This window comes from Phoca vitulina, unplaced genomic scaffold (genome assembly GCF_004348235.1).
Source record: "Phoca vitulina isolate PV1807 unplaced genomic scaffold, GSC_HSeal_1.0 scaffold22, whole genome shotgun sequence".
NCBI lineage: Eukaryota > Metazoa > Chordata > Mammalia > Carnivora > Phocidae > Phoca > Phoca vitulina.
The window spans coordinates 1563671-1579405 of NW_022589725.1; the positions used below are offsets into that span (position 1 = coordinate 1563671).

At 51.0% G+C, this 15735-nt stretch overlaps 1 protein-coding gene across 2 annotated transcripts in view; it reads right to left on the minus strand.

Annotated features, from left to right (window-relative positions):
• Nucleotides 1-15735, minus strand: part of SLC12A5 (solute carrier family 12 member 5) — a 34940-nt gene that overhangs the window by 9329 nt on the left and 9876 nt on the right. For both annotated transcript variants that reach the window (XM_032419377.1, XM_032419378.1), the window contains exons 2-15: nucleotides 12220-12314; nucleotides 11772-11903; nucleotides 11299-11445; nucleotides 9828-9882; nucleotides 9204-9334; nucleotides 7404-7645; nucleotides 6453-6664; nucleotides 4681-4851; nucleotides 4279-4377; nucleotides 4078-4135; nucleotides 2229-2403; nucleotides 1500-1618; nucleotides 1083-1181; nucleotides 9-128 (exon numbers count right to left, since the gene is read on the minus strand). In XM_032419377.1, the coding sequence (XP_032275268.1) occupies nucleotides 9-128; nucleotides 1083-1181; nucleotides 1500-1618; nucleotides 2229-2403; nucleotides 4078-4135; nucleotides 4279-4377; nucleotides 4681-4851; nucleotides 6453-6664; nucleotides 7404-7645; nucleotides 9204-9334; nucleotides 9828-9882; nucleotides 11299-11445; nucleotides 11772-11903; nucleotides 12220-12314 (1855 nt within the window). The remainder of the gene's footprint in view (nucleotides 1-8; nucleotides 129-1082; nucleotides 1182-1499; nucleotides 1619-2228; nucleotides 2404-4077; nucleotides 4136-4278; nucleotides 4378-4680; nucleotides 4852-6452; nucleotides 6665-7403; nucleotides 7646-9203; nucleotides 9335-9827; nucleotides 9883-11298; nucleotides 11446-11771; nucleotides 11904-12219; nucleotides 12315-15735) is intronic.

The window sequence follows — 15735 nt, forward strand, 5'->3', positions numbered from 1 at the left end:
GCGCTTACCCACGGTACTCGATATACTTGTAGATGAGCCCAGCAATGAGCATGGCCACCAGCGCGTAATACCAGGAGCAGATAAACATGAGGGCCAGGCAGAGGCTCATGCCCAGGAAGGAGAGTGTCCTGGACAATGGGAGGAAGGCCCAGCCTCTGAGCCCTGGCAGGACTGTCACTGGTGCTGGGGCTCAGACAGCAAGAGTTAGATGGGGTAGGGCCTGGGCAAGCACTGGGAGGTCTAGGGTTGCTCAGGTCTGGGGGGGCTCACACCATCATCTTCATGAGCAGCACCATAGGGATATGGGATCTTCTGGATGAACGAGCAGCCACAGACAGAGCACCACCCCAAGCCCCACCCAGCTCCTTGTCCCAGTGCCTTCTTAGACCCTGCTAGACCACCCTGCCTGAGGGCTTCCAAGGCAGAGGTCTCTGGAATGAGTTGTAGGCAGGATCTCCCGGTAAGAGTGTGCCCCCAGAAAGAGGTGACTGGCAGAGCAGGAGCACTATGATGGGAGTCGGGCAGCCCAGGTTCTAGTCCAGGTATGCCATAGTCTTTCTGGGTGACTTGGGGCCAGTCCCTTCCCCTCTTTGAACCTGTTTCCTTTCTGTAGAACAAGTATGGTCATTCCTGCCCTGTCTGCCCCATGGGCCAACTGTGAAGATGAAGGGCCATAAAGTGAAATGATCAGAGCCCCAGGCTCCATGTAATAAGCATCTTCTGGTCATTAAGCCCTGTAACACTCACAGGAGCCCCATGAGGTCAGGGCAGTTGTCACCACCATTTCGTAGCTGAGGAAACTGATGTTTCCTCTTCCTAGTCTGTAAGATGTTGAGGATGATGCGCAGGGGAGGGATCACAGCCGAGACTGTAGATGGCCATGTTATATTACTATTTGTGATTTAGAAGGAGACCCTCTCCAGAACCTTTCTCATGCTAGTCGGGCTACAAAAGCTGGAGAAATGGGCTCTCTATTTAAGTTTGGGATCCTTAGACCTCGGGGATGGGTTAGGGTGAGGTGGGGGTTGGGGTGGAGATGAGAGGGTGGTTCCATCAGGCAGGGAAGGGGACAGGGCACCCACCAGTGGTAATATCGAAAGCGTGGCCTCCAGTTGGGTGTCCTCAGCAGCGTCTGCACTGCACAGGCCAGGTTCACAAACATGTAGCACATCAGGAAGAACCTAGAACACAGAAAAGCCCCAGGAGAGAGAGATGCAAAGGGAGGCAGAAATAGAAAGAGAAATATAAAGAAAGAAAGGGGGAAAGAGGATAAGAAATTGGAGAGGTGGTCAGATCACGTTCTGGTGCTTAGGAAGGGATTCAAAGGCCAAATCCCCTTACAACATACCCTGGCACATGCGGGAATGAATCTCCATATAACAAAAGACGGACCATTAAACAACTGGGTGGGCTACCCAGGGTCACAACTGGAGGATCCAGGTAGAGAGACACCCCCCTTCCCCCAGAGCTGATGGGGAGGGCAAGAGGCCAGCACGCACATAGAGAGGATGGGGGCAACCTCGTCGAGGGATGCAATGAGGATGCCGATCTCGCAGATGCAGGCAGTCAGGAGCAAGGCCCACGTTGGCTCTCCATTTGCTTTGCCATGGCCAAAGACCTGGGGACAGAGCAACCATCATAGAGGTCTGAGATCTTAGAGACTTCTCATCTCTCTTCTCCAGTCTTGGGAACTAGTGCAATAGAGGCAGGGCTCCCCTAACCAGTGAGGAAGTAAGGAGAGGATGCTGTATTCCTCACCCTTTAGGGGTACCCAAGGGGATGCCAGGCTTTGGCTGTGTCTCTCCCACTCTGTCATTGGTACCTCAGGGCAATGAAGTTCGAATGATCCCTTAAGGGGAAAAGAAGCACCTGCGGGACAGATGGAGAGCTACAGGGGCCAGCAAATGGCCATGACTGTGTGCTCCATAAATCTTTTTTTTTCAGCACCATGGAGAGAGCCACACTTTTCTTGCCCTTGGGCTGCCTCCCTACCTGATCACTCAGCCAAAGGAGGGCCATTTGTTTCTCCCCTAAGAGCAGACAACTCTGCCCAGAGAGATGGCACTGCCATGGGCCAAATCCCAAATAAGGCACACCCATTCTTAGTGGTAGTGCAGGGCGGAAGGGCCCCAGGGGGCCTTGCCTCACTGGGTGGTCTCTCTGGGCAGTGGCTTGGCTGGCTGGTATAGTGGATGCGCTGCTCTTCCCACACTCCACCCCCCACTGACCTGCAGGAAGGGCACTATGCCATCCCGGGAGATGGCCTGCAGCAGGCGTGGGGCCCCCGTGAGGCTCTGCAGCCCAGCCCCACAGGTGGAGAAGAAGGATCCGATAACAATGACCCAGGGGGATGGCCAGGCCAGTGTGCCCACCACCAAATTGCCATTCACAGCTTCGCCAAACCTGGAATGAAGGGACAGGAGATGCTGGGTGAGCAATGCTGCCTCAATTTCCAGGGCACGTCTCCCACACCGACCTCAGGACCAGCTGTATGCCCACTGCGGGACTAGGCTCTAAGGGAGCAAGGGGGGAGACAAAGCTCCTAATGCCCTGGGCACTTTCCATCTGTGTGACCTTGGGCAACTCATTTAACCTCTCCTTGACTCAACTTTCTCAGCTGTAAAACAGAATCATTATAAACCCATCTCATGTGATTGGTGACAAGATAAAAGGAGATAACACAGGTAAAATGCTCAGCACCATGCCTGGAACCAGATCCTAAGAGTGATTACAGTAAATCGTCAATTGTGTAATATTACGTTAACCTGGTAAAATCTCTTAGCTTGTTAGAACCTGTGTCTCCATCTGAAAAATGGGGTCCTGACCTCATGGTGTGGTCATGGTCATGTGGTATGAGAATCAAAGAAAAGCATTTTCTAACAACGCCATTATCTTAAATTGAAAGATGCTGCCTTGGTCGGTAGAGAGAGCCCTGTGACTGGAGTGTGCAACCAGAGGTTATGCTCAAATGGGCCATTGCTGAAGGACTACAAGAATCAGATGAAGGGTTTTACTGGATGACCTGCTGAATCCCTTGCAATCCTGTAGGAGGTCTATGATTAAATGAAATAAGTGGAGATTAAGTTGCCCTCAAAAGTGAGTAAGTGTAATATATGCAAATTGTCCATTTGGCCAGGTCACTCCCCTGCTTAAAACCTGTCAGGGTGCCCCTGATTTTCTATAAAATAAAGCTCTAATGCCCTGGTACCAAAAACCAGGCTTCCAAGACGCTCCAGCCTCATGTCCCCATTCCCCACCTTACAGGAGCCAGGACAGCACCATGGAAACTGTCTTCTGTGACAAGACCTCCTACTTCACCCTGCTGGTGGTGCATGCCCACACCCTTCAAAAGTGTATGCTCCAGCAGCTCTGAATTGCTTATAGCTACAGGCACCCACGTGCACATGCAAGCATGCACACACACACACACACACACACACACAGCTGTTTCTCTCCTCTACCTTTGTTCATGCTGTTCCCACCACCTAGAATGCCCTTCCTACTCCTAGTCACCTAAGTAATCTCTAATCAACATTTAAAGTGAGAAGGATAAATAAGAAAATGTGCATAAGGCACTTCCAGCATCACCTCCTCCTCCCCAACCCCCTGGGGACTGGATTGCAGTCTCCTGTGCACTACCAGAGCCCCCATACTTTACTTTATCCCACTCCTGCTGCTCTGCATTCCGAGTCTGTTTGTTGAGTATGGTTACCAGCCCCCAAGAGCTCCTTCAGGACAAAAAGCATGGGTTATTTATCTTTATTCCCCCCAGAACTCTGGACAGCGACCAACACATAGACATCTAGGAAATGTTAAATGGGTTAATAGATTTTAAAGGAAAAAAAATAAGGAAAGTAGCATTATCCTCAAAAAAAAAAAAAAAATGAGACACCATCCAAGCTTCTTGAGCAATATAAAATATAATATAAAAAGGTGAATTTGCAAGCAATCCCCTGTGACCTCCCTCCCACAAGTCCCTTTGCATGGGCTCAGCACTCCCTGCTGGGTCTGTTTCCCAGAACTTGGCCCCCTATACCCACCACCCAGGACAAAATCAGCCCTGATTCCCTTACTTACTTGTCCCGCAGGACGACTCCCTCAATGCAGGCCCCAAACAGAACAACGGAGCTGATATCTGTAGCAGAGGATGAAGGAGAATCCCCAGGGTGACATTCCCCCCTTTCTCCTCCCAAGCTAGCTGGGTGAGGCAGCGGCAGAAGCTGCCCTCCCTCCAGGCCTCCCCGCCCAAGGTGGTCCCAGCCCAGCAGTGCAGGATACAGACAGCAGAAGTGGTGGCAATGGCCAGAATGGTGCCAGTGGGAATTGACTTCTGGGCATCCCGTAGGTCCCCGGAGCGGTTAGAACCAGCCATGATCCCTGTGAATAGAGGAGCAGCTAGGACAGGGTCCATAGGAGACCAGACAGAACAAGAAGGAAGGACACCAGCCCTGGAGTCGGGAAGCCTGGGATCTAGTCCTGGCATACCAACTGGTGTGAGAACCTGACCATATTACTTGGCTTCTCCTGGCCTTAATTCCCTCATCTGTGCAATGGGAATCCAGATCGTTGGCTCCTGCCTATGTGATGAGATTGTAGGACTAAGAAATTCCCCACATCATCATTGACTCTCTCTACCCATCACTCCCAGGCAGAGTCCTCCCTCTCTGAGCTCCCCTTCACCTGTGACTGAGGGGAAGTAGATGCCAACCAGCAGGGTGAAGTAGGAGGTCATATCACTGAAGACATAAGGATGGTCCATGTCGACAGGAGCGCTCTCTGCCAGGCCCACCGAGGGCATCCCACGCCTCTCCACAATCACCCCTTTGGTCAAGTAGGAGCTCCAGAGGTTCTCTGTGGGAAGAGACAGGATGCTCAAGAGAAAGACCAGAAGTCAAGGTGCTAGAGCTCTAGGGCCAGGATGTGGGGTAGGCAAAAAAGAAGGGTCAAGGTCAACCACTTCTCACTCCCCTGGGGGCCTTGGTTCTATTTTATTCCCACCGACATTTCCTAAGCTCCTGCTTTGGGCCAGGCCATGTGCAGATCTAGTCCTTGCCCTCAAATAGTCCTGTCTAGTGGGGTAAAAAACACATAAAGACCTATCTCAGACTGATTCAATATTCCCAAACTGATCTCAGCACCCAGCCACCTCAAATCAGCTCCTTTTCTGTATCCCTTATCTCAACAAATGGCACCACCATCAATTCAGACAGCGTTACTTTGCCTTCAACTGCTCCCCTCTCCCTCTCCATTTCAAAACCATCTCCAACTTCTGCCCACCATTCCTTCTAAATATTTCTCAGATATGCTCCTTCTCTCCTGTCCAGGGTTCCCTCACTTCTGCACTATTGACATTTTGGGCCAGATCATTCTTTGTTATGGAGGGCTGTCCTACAGCACTGTAGAATGTTTAGCAAAATCCTGGTTTCCATGCATTAGATACCAGTAAAAAGCATCTAGCTGTGATAGCCAAAAATGTCTCCAGACATTGCTACATGTCTCCTGGGAGGGGGGAAACAACCATGGGGGAGAACCACTGCTCCACTCCCACTGACATCACTCCATCACTCTAGGTTAGAAAACCATCATCTCTCACCTGGACTCAGCCATTGGCCTCCCCCTGGACTCCCTGCCTCTGTTCTCTCTCCCTTTTACCTCATCCATATTAGCAGCCAGAATGAACCTTTAGAAATGACGAGCTGACCATGTCCATCCCTTATTTGAAACCCTTTGGTGGCTCCTCATTGCCCTCAGGACATGGTTCAAACACTTCAACATGGCTTCCAAGGCCTGCCACAATATGGCTTATACCAGCCTCTCTGACATCATTTCTTGCCCCTCCTTCCTCTGTACTTTATGCCCCAGTCATACCAAATTATTTGTGGTTGGAAGGACACAATATGCTCTTCTCTGTCTGCATGCTTTCAGGCAAGCTGTTCTTCTGCCTTAATTCCTTTATTCCCCTAGTATAACTCAAAATCTCTTATTTTTCCTTCAAAATCCTCTTCAGGTGAGTCTAGGAAGCCTTGTCTTGCCACCTTATACCATGACCACTCCCTCCCCTGTGAGGTCTCTGTTCATTGAATGCACATCTACTCATACCGTAATTTATTTGCTAATACATCTGTGTCTGCCATTAGAGTCTTTGAAGCCAAGGACCGTGACTTATTTATGTCATATTCCTGGCGCTTACCACAGTGTTGGACACTAAGTAGATGCTTAGTGAATAGCTGTTAAACTGATGACTTTCTTTCCTACTAGGTGGTAAGATATTTGAAGGCTCCCTTTCATCTCTGTTCCTTCATGATGCCAAGGACAGGACATGGCCAGTGTAGGTGCTCAATTAAAACCGATGGCCTTTAAGTGAATCCCAAGGAGAGTTCCTTAATCCTGACCGTTTAACCCACAATCCCTGTAGTGTTCCCTGGACACCAGCCCTCTTCCCTCCCCCAGACCTTTGATGAGGCCACTGGCAGCGCCAGGGATGCCCTGGATCTCCGTGACATTGTTTCGGGTGAAGTATTCATCACAGGTGGCGTTGAGGAAACGGGAGGAACAGAAAAGGCCCCAGAGCCGTGTGGTCACCGTCTCATTTCCTTCCCAAGCCAGCTTGGCACAGACATCAAAGCCATGGCGAGACAGTGTGCGGTTCCCCAGGAGGCAGATCCTAGGGAGAGAAACAAGGGAGGAAGATGGGGGAGGGACATAACCTTTCCTTGGCTTCACAATAGAACCACCGGGGGGAGCTCTAAAAAACACAGATCCCAGGGCCCCGGATCCAGAGATTCTGATGTAATTGGGATGGAGCCCAGAATGGGTGTTTTTTCAAAGCTCCCCCAAGTGATTTTAGTATGCAGCCATCCCAAAGAAGCACCGTTTTAGTGCAACGCTATGTTTCAGCACCATGGACAGCAGTCTCTGTGCGTCATCCTGGCAGTGAGATGTAAGGGAATTTGTCCTTAAGAAAGAGGCAGAACCCACAGAGATCTGTGCCCCTAGATCCTCTCTTCTATGACCTCTCCCATGATAGAGAAGGTGTCCAACGCTAGTAAGTTGTCCTATTCCAGGAATTTGTCCCCACCCAGGAAATGCTTCCCTAACATAGAGAGTCATCCCTTCAGAAAGCATCCCACTTGGTTCTTCCTTCCTAAGTCCACCCCACCTGCAAGGAGTTGACCCTCACAGAGGAAACTCTGCCCACCTCCAGAACATATTACCCCACCCTGTAGAGATTCCCCCCAAACCAGGAGAGATTTTCCCTTCCAAGGAAGTTTGCTCTGAATCCACAATCACTCAGATTCTGAGAGATGAGGAGAGGGAGGTTGGCAGAGGCTGACATTGCAGACCCTGAAACCGAGCCAGGGAGGAGGAGGACAATGCCTTAGGCTCAGAGCAACAGCACTTACGGGAAGTTGGGTGGGTCGAAGGCAGATTTGATGACCCCGGCATAGATGGCCAGGATGGAGAGGATGACACAACCCAGGAAGACAAGGGCAAACTTGTTGACATACTTGACGCCCACAAATACCACAGTGGCCATGCAAGTGAGCACACAGGTGCCATACACACGCATATTGTTCAACATAGCTGCTGCCTCCCCACTGGCATCTTCTGCCTTAAAAATGGCCATAGCTGGGAAGAGGTAAGCCTGTGGAAAGGGGGCAAGGAGGTCAGGTGAGTGACACAGCAAGAACCAGCTAAGAATCACCCCCAAGGATATAACCCAAAGTGCAGCAAGCACTTTGGAAAAAAATATGCTCATCACAGCATATTTACAATAGTGTAAGACTGGAAATGACATCCACTGATAGGAGGAAATGTGATCATCTGTATTCTTTTTGCACATGTGTATTTTCTAAAATTTCCATACCAAATATTAATGTGTTTATATTCTTAGAAAAGTTATTTTCACTTGTAAATGATATTTACAAGGGGAGTTTCTAGTTATTTAGGGAAACCTATAGAGTTCTATTTTACAAAGCAGAATACAGTATCACATAGTAAAACAAACAAACAAAAAAAAAAATAGAAGGAAATACACCAAAATGTTAATGGTGATTTTCTTTGGGCAATTGTTATTTCCCTTTTTACATTCTTTGATATTTTTCTAATTTTATGCAATGGGCAGAATTGCTTTTATAATAATTTTTGAACTATTTAATTTTTTTAAGTCATGGAAGTCTACTATTATCTTCTCAAAATTTGGCTCCTTGGGTCATTTATTTGCCATCCATCCTCCCTGTCCCCATAGTCCTCCCTTTCTGCCCCCAAACCAGAAGCTGCATCTTTTAGTTCTGGTTCTCCAAGACTGTGGTAGAGTGGACAAGCACTGGCTTTGGGGTCAGAAAGGCACAGGTTCATATCCCTTCCACATGTTCCTTAAAATCCCTGAACTCTGCTTTCCTCATCTGTAAAATGGGGACATTATCTAACCCATAGAACAGTTGTAAGGATAAACTAAAATGATAAATTGCAGGCCACGGAGCCTGGATAAGGTAGGGGCTTGGGAAATGTCAGCCCCACTTTCTATATACCAGGAAACCCTCCTCAGCTCCCACCTCCTCCTGGAGGGGCAGGAAGAGCCAAGACCCACATCAGAAGCCTCTCCTTCAAATACTGCCCAGCAACCTGACTTCTTCTCATCAGTCACTACTCCTAACAGCTCTCTTCATTCGGCCCCCTCACATCCTTCTTCTCTTTTGCAACCCACTGGTCATCAGCCCTGGATAATGAACATCCACAGAGAAATCAGAACAGTCCCAGGCACATGGTAGGCAATCACAAGATGCAGCTATTGTGTGATATTGGTTTTTATTACTTCTACCATGATTTTACTCTTATCGACCCACCTCTGCCACTTGGTAGCTGAGTGACCTTGAGCAAGTCATGTCGCCTCTCTGAGCTTCTCATTTGTAAAATGGGTATAATAATACTTAATCCTCATGAGGATTCAAGATAATGACTGTAAAGCAATTGGAACTCTGCTGAGAGCACAGTGGGTGCCCAATGAACGACAGCTGTTCACGTTACGTAATTACTGTATCTTGTCTCCCCAGCTAGACTGTGGATTCTTTAAAGACAGAACCACATCTGATTTCCTTTTGGCCTCACTGAGGGCTTGGACCTCGCCCTAGGAGGTGTCCAGGGAGCACTGGTTAACTGACTGACAGCCTGGAACCCCACACCTCCTCCTCGGCCCCTCTCACCAGCAGGATTTCGATGGTGCCCAGGATGTACATGGCCCCAGCAAAGGTAGTGCCCAGGTAGAAGCAAAGGCCCACGGCGCCCCCAAACTCTGGGCCCAGAGACCTGGAAATCATGTAGTAGGAGCCGCCCGCTGCAGAAAGAACCTGGTGTCAGCAAGAAGTTCAAGGGGAGCTGGGCTGCCATTGGGGGCGAGGGGGCTCAGGGACAGAGATGAGAAAGGGGTTGTTCTGGGCCTCACGCCTTACACGCTACAGCCCTAGGACTGGTGGGAGACTCAGCCAGCCACTCTGAGTGGATTTTGCTGCACTAATTACCATGTTGCTAATTACCCCTCTAAGGAGGTCATGGCTCAGAAAAATAGGATGACAGAGAGGAGGGTCTCAGGCAAAGGGAGATCTCACATTGCCCTGTTCAACCCCATAAACTGCTTCCCTCCTTTCCCCTTAATACCACTGTCCCCACCTACCCCACCAACATCACAGCCCAGGCCCCAGGTTCACAGTATTGTCTCTCTCGGTCCTGACGGCCCATAAAGCCTACGGTCCTATCCTTCCTTCCAACTATCCAGGCCCCCCTCCCGACCATCCAGGCCCCATTCCCCTCCAAGAAGCCCCATCACATACCAGGTACAACACCATTGGTTGCAATTGCACTCATGGAGATGGCCGTGAGCATTGTCTGTGAGGAGAGAGATCATCAGAGTGGCAGCTAGGGCGGGGGCTGCATTGCCCTGGGTAAAGGCCAAACCTTATACCCCATAAACACCTGCCAAACCCACAAGTCCTTGCTGAGCTTCTCCCTGGTCCTATTCCAACTTCTACTTCTGCCAAAGTCCTTCTCGTCAAGAAAACCTCTTATTCACTACGCACATGGAAGAATCACAAGCTACTTGTGCTCATCAGAGAGCTCTGGAAATCCCAGCTTGGCCTCTGACCAGCTGTCTGACCTGGGACAAGTCACTTCACTTCTCTAAGCCTCAGTGTCTTTATCTATAAAATAGGTTTGCTGTGTTCCTGCCTAAATGCATACACTGAATCTGATCCCGAACAGATATGTGACAAACCCAGACTGAGGGACATTATACAAACTAACTGATCCATACTCTTCCAAAGTGTCAGTGTCATGCAAGACAAAGAAGGAGGAGCTGTTCCAGATTAATGGAGGCTAAAATGAGCTCATAAATGAATATGAACGTGATCTTGAATTTTCTTCAGTTACCGAGGACATGATTGGGACAATTGGCAAAATCTGAATAAGGCCTACAGCTAAAACATGATTAAGGTGTCACTATTAAGACATCATTAATGTCTCAATGTTAGTTTCCTGGTTTTGATCATTGTACTGCGGTTATGTAAGGGAATGTCCTCATTTTTAGTAAACACACGCTGAAGGATTTAGGATAAAGAGGCATCACGTCTGCAACTTGCTCTCCAATTCGGGGGGGGGGGAAGGGTATTTACAGAGAGGATGGAATAAATACGATAATATGTTAACATTTGTTCTACTCTTGCAAATTTTCTGTATGTCTGAAATTATGTCAAAATAAAAGTTAAAAAGAAATAAAATAGGCGTACTAGCATCAGTCCTGGCTACCACACACGCAGAGGTGGCTCTAGGGTCACGTGCGAGCAAATGGAAACGTGACGAGAGGCAGGTGTTTCGTAAATATTTGATTTTTTAGGGAGGATGGAAAGGATTCTGTTACAAAGCTGTTTGTGACACATACCCCCATTTTTTGTGAGCCTGGGCCAACCAAAATGTTAACGACTGCGGTTTTCCAGGTGCATTTGGTTTCCTTCGGTACGCCTATCTTTTTCATCAATGAATCTGCATTACTTGTGTAATTATACACACACTCACTTACTCACACACACACACAAACACAGATCCAGGTGAAACCTGGTTAGTGGCCATCAGGGACCAGCCTGTGAGAGACAGGAAGGACCGGTCAGACCTAATTTACTCTCAAAGATCATACGCAGCGGTTCCTATAAAAAGCTCAGGTCTCATGCTTCCCCTCCTCCCTGCCCCCACCCCAGGTCTCTGCTCTGCCCCAGCGGTCAGGGGGGTGGGGAGGGGGAAGGTGTCACTCACACAGGAGCAGCAGATGAAGACCATGCAGAAGGCCTCCATGATGCCTGCAATGCCCACCACCCACGTGAGTCGCAGGAAGAGGATGACACCGAAGATGTTCTGCAGGCACGGGAGGTACACGCCCATGAAGGTGCCCATGCGTGGGGCCTGCCGAGGAGGCCAGCGTCAGCTCATGCAGCCCCTAATCACTGCAGATGCCCCAGACCCACTCCTCCCCATTCTCCATCCCCCACTCTCCTCCTGACTCCACCCCCATCCCTTCATCCCTCTTCCCTCTGGTGCTCACCCCCCTTCCCTCTCCCCTCCTCCTTCCATCTCTATCCCTCATCTCCCAACCCTTCCTCACCCTCAGCCCCTTACTCCTAGCCCTCTGCCTCCATCATCCATCCCTTCAACGGACACTCTTGTATCCCCATCCTTTGTCCCCTCCACCCCTCCTTCCTCCCTCATTCTTTTTCCCCCAAAGTCCTCACCTGCACTGGCTTCTTTTTTCCACCCTCATTGTTTTCTGCCTCTTCATGCTCCCTACTTCCCTGGGGCAGGTTGGTGTAGTTGGCCAGGCCACTGAGCAGGGAGGACACCATGGGGCTGGTGTCCATCTCCTCCTGTGGAGGGAGGGTGGCAGTGGTAAGACACAAGGACCTAGGGGAGGGGCAGGCGAGCTCCTTGGTAGGAGGCCAGGAGAGATGGGGGCAAGGATGGCAAACCACTGGAGCTGGGATGCCATGGGGAAGGAGGAGGAATAGGCATGGAAAACAGGGAAAGAGGATGGCGGGGTAAGGAGAGGGAGTAGCAGGGGTGATGGGAAGGAGAAGGTGGACCTGAGAAGGATGTGGAAAGAAGGACACCTCCTAAGGGAGGGAGGGATGGCAGATGAATGGGGAAATGAACTGGAGAGGGGGGCGCACCCCAGCAACCCACCTCAAACAGGGCCATGTTCTTGCCATCGTACTCCCTTCCCTTCTCTGTGTCAGTGCTGTTGATGAAGGGGCTGCTCTCCTTGGGGTTGCCATCACCTGAGAAGGCAGAGGAGTTAGGGGTCTAGCACCAGCTGGTTGTCATCCCTCTGCTTGCGCATCCAGCTGTGTGGCCACTGGAACTCTCTGAACCTCTGTTTCCACATCAGAAAAGCTGGAGCTAACAGTAGCCCACTGCAGTGTTTTCGTTGGCAGCACGTATAAAGAGCCCAGAGCACTCCCTAGCACATACTACGTTTTTAATGAACATGTGAGTGCTTCCTTGCTCTTGGGGGTCCTTCTTCATTCACCAGGGCACCCAAGACTCGCCGGGTCCCCCTCCTTGACCATACCTGGGACCATGCTGGTGTTCTGTGGTGGAAGCATGCTCTTTCCCAGAGGCAGCGATAGAGAATACTACAGCCAGAGGCCCAAAGGATACTCCATCTCTTGGAGAAGTGACCCATTTGGCATCTTCTATGCTCCTCATGCATCTTCCATCAACACATATTCACTGGATCTCTCCCATGTGCCAGTACAAGCATGGGGAGGGAGCGAAGAGTAAACACAGACCAAGACACTGTCCCTGCCCTCAGGGAACCCACAGGCAGGAGAGATAAACTAGTATCCAGGAATTTCCAACCCAGAGTGCTAAATTCTGTGATAGAAGATGAACAAGGGACTGTGGGAATATAGGAGAGGCATTCAGCCCAGCCTGGGAGGTCACGGAAGCCTTCCCAGAGGAAGTGACGAGTAGGCTGAGAACTGAAGGATGAGTAAGAGCTAGACTGGGAGGGAGGCGGGAGGATGTTCCAGGCAGAGAGAACAGCATGTTCGCTGTCCCAGAGGGGAGAGTGAACAGAGTGGGTCAGAAATGCTGAAAGAAGTTTGATCTGGCTTGAGTCTGAGGAAGGGGCATGGAGAGAGGGGCTGAAAGGTGGAGACTGACTTATGAAAAGATGAGCCTCGGAAGGTGTGGGCTGGGTCCTTAAATGATTAGCAGACCATATTAAAGGTTTTGGCCTTCATCCAGAGGACAATGGGAAGTCATCGAAGAGTTTGAGGCAAAGAAGTGCCGTGAATGGAGTCCTGTTTTAGAGCAATCATTCTGGCCTTTAGATGAAGAATACAGATGCTAGTTTGAGAATTTAAGCAATCCAGGCAGGGGCTGATGATGACCCAGACCAGAGCAATGCAAGGCAATGGGCAGACTCAAGAATTACTGGCACATATTTCTATGCCAGATGTTTGGGGACGTGGGAAGGGGGAATCTAGGGTAATGCCTGGGGTTCCTAGCATAGGTTAATGGATGGGTGATGGTGCTATCTAATAAATGGGGGAAGAGAAGAGATTGGGGGTGGGGAAGATGCTGAATTTGACCGACGGTAAGGTAGAATAGGACACTCAAGCAAGTATGTCCAGAAGCCACTTGGATATACAGAGTGGGGCCCAGGAAAGAGGCTGGGCAGAGAAAAGATGAGGGTAACCCATGAGAATAGGTGGAGGAAGTGTGTGAAACCATGCATCTGGATGAGATCACCCAAGGAGAAAGGCTCTTGGGCATCTAGGAGAGGTCCTTTCAAAGAGATATAGGGGACCCCCACAGGCACTTTACCTTGGCTTCAGCCAGCACCCTTTCTCAGTTCCAGGGCTGAATCCCAGTAGTAGACATCTCTCTGGACCCTGGGGAGACTCCCCAATTAACAAATCCCAAATGAAGTTGAGGCCCTATGTATTCTGAATTTCTTGTCCCCTCATCTCCTGTCATGTCTCTCTCCACCTCCATCTTCCCAAATCCTCCTCCATCCTTCTCCTCCCTACCTCCTGGAAATCTTCCTTAGTCACCCAGCCTGGGTCCATCCCTAGAGCACAACCTATTACAAATCCAATCTCATCCCTGACTCAAAGTCGTGGAAGGGGGAAGGGATGCCTCACTGGCTCCAGGGACACCCACCACCTTCTCCTGCCACGACCTCCACCTCATCCATCAAGCCAGCAACTCCTGATCCCCACACTAGGGGGGGGGGCACCATTACCTCTTCTTTCTCACATATGAGTTCCTGGAAATGACAGACCTGTCCCCCCAGTGAGAACCTAACACATAATAGATGCTCAGGAAAAAAAAAAAAAAAAAGTCTTTGGAGGTAAATTCCCCCAGGTTCCCTTCCTGACCCCCAGGGTCTCAGAAGAGCTGTCTGGGGCCAGAGAACAGGAGAAATAAAAAAGAAGTGGGTCCCTCCTCCTTTTAAAATGCTGACAAGATGCTTCATATTCTCACCACGCTATGGTGGGAACAAGAGGGTTGGAGGGGGATGAGAACAAATTTCTTGATGGTTAAGGAAAGGGGCTGGGATCAAGATTTAGGCTCCAGTTCCAGCTTCATTGGCTGTGTCGACATGTTGGGCAAGTCGCTTAAACTCTCTAAGCCTCAGTTTCCTTCTTTGCAAAGGGATAATAATTGTGCTTAGCACACAGGGCTGTCCTGAGGATTAAGGGAAATAATGCCTGTTGGGTGCGCCTGGCACATAAGTGCAACTATTGCTGCTATTACAAGTACGATTATTATTCATGTACATGGTGCCCCACCCAGCCCGGGCTCCCCATCCCATAGCCCTCCCCAAGCTCCCAGATTTAGGGGCCCTGGGCCCTGTGGATCTGGGTCTCTCTGCCGGCGGCGTCCGCTGGGGGCCAGAACAACCGGACACGAGAGCCCCTCCCCTCTGCCTTTCACGCCCCCTCCCAAGCCCCTCCTCCTTCCTGGGGTCCCGGGGCGCGTGCGGGGTGGCAAGGGGGGCGTCCTGGCCCGAGATCCCGCTACTAGGCAGCCCTGCGCCGGTCTCCATGGCGACCGCGCGGGGAGAGAGCGCAGCGCCGAGCCGAGGCGGCCACGCGCCCGCAGCCGCTTATGTAACGCGACGCGCAGCGCGGAGCCAGGCTCCGGGCCGGATCCCAGCTAGGAGCTGAAGGCCGGGGAGAGGGCGGCTCAATAGGCTCGTCCTGGGTCCCGCCCTTCCACCCGCCATCTGGACGGGACGCTAGGCTCCCGGCCTCGTCTGCCACGGGCTGATTTCGTCCCCTCCTTGGAACGGCGGGCGCACTGGTTGCGGGGAGAAGGGCGAGCTTCAGGAGTTCTCAGAGAAGCAGGGGGAACTCGCCCTGAATCCCCAGAGCCAGGACGCAGGCTGATGGGTAGCGGCGAGTGGCGCGCGCGCGAGAGGCAGGGCCAGACTGAGGCTGAGCCCTCTCCGCCTGGCCCCCGCCCCCGCCCCCGCCCCCTGGGAGCTCTCAGCCCGAATCGGCTTTCAATTAAGCTGCGGCGGCCAGAGCTCCCGCGGAGGAAACAGGCGAGCGGCGCAGGCTAAGGAGCCTCCCCCGGGGGCCTGGGGCCAGGCCTAGGGGAATCCCCAAGCCAGATTGCGGGGAGTGGGGGAGGGCGTCAGACTCCAAGGGGATAGAGGTCTTCTTTAGTCCAGAGGGTTCT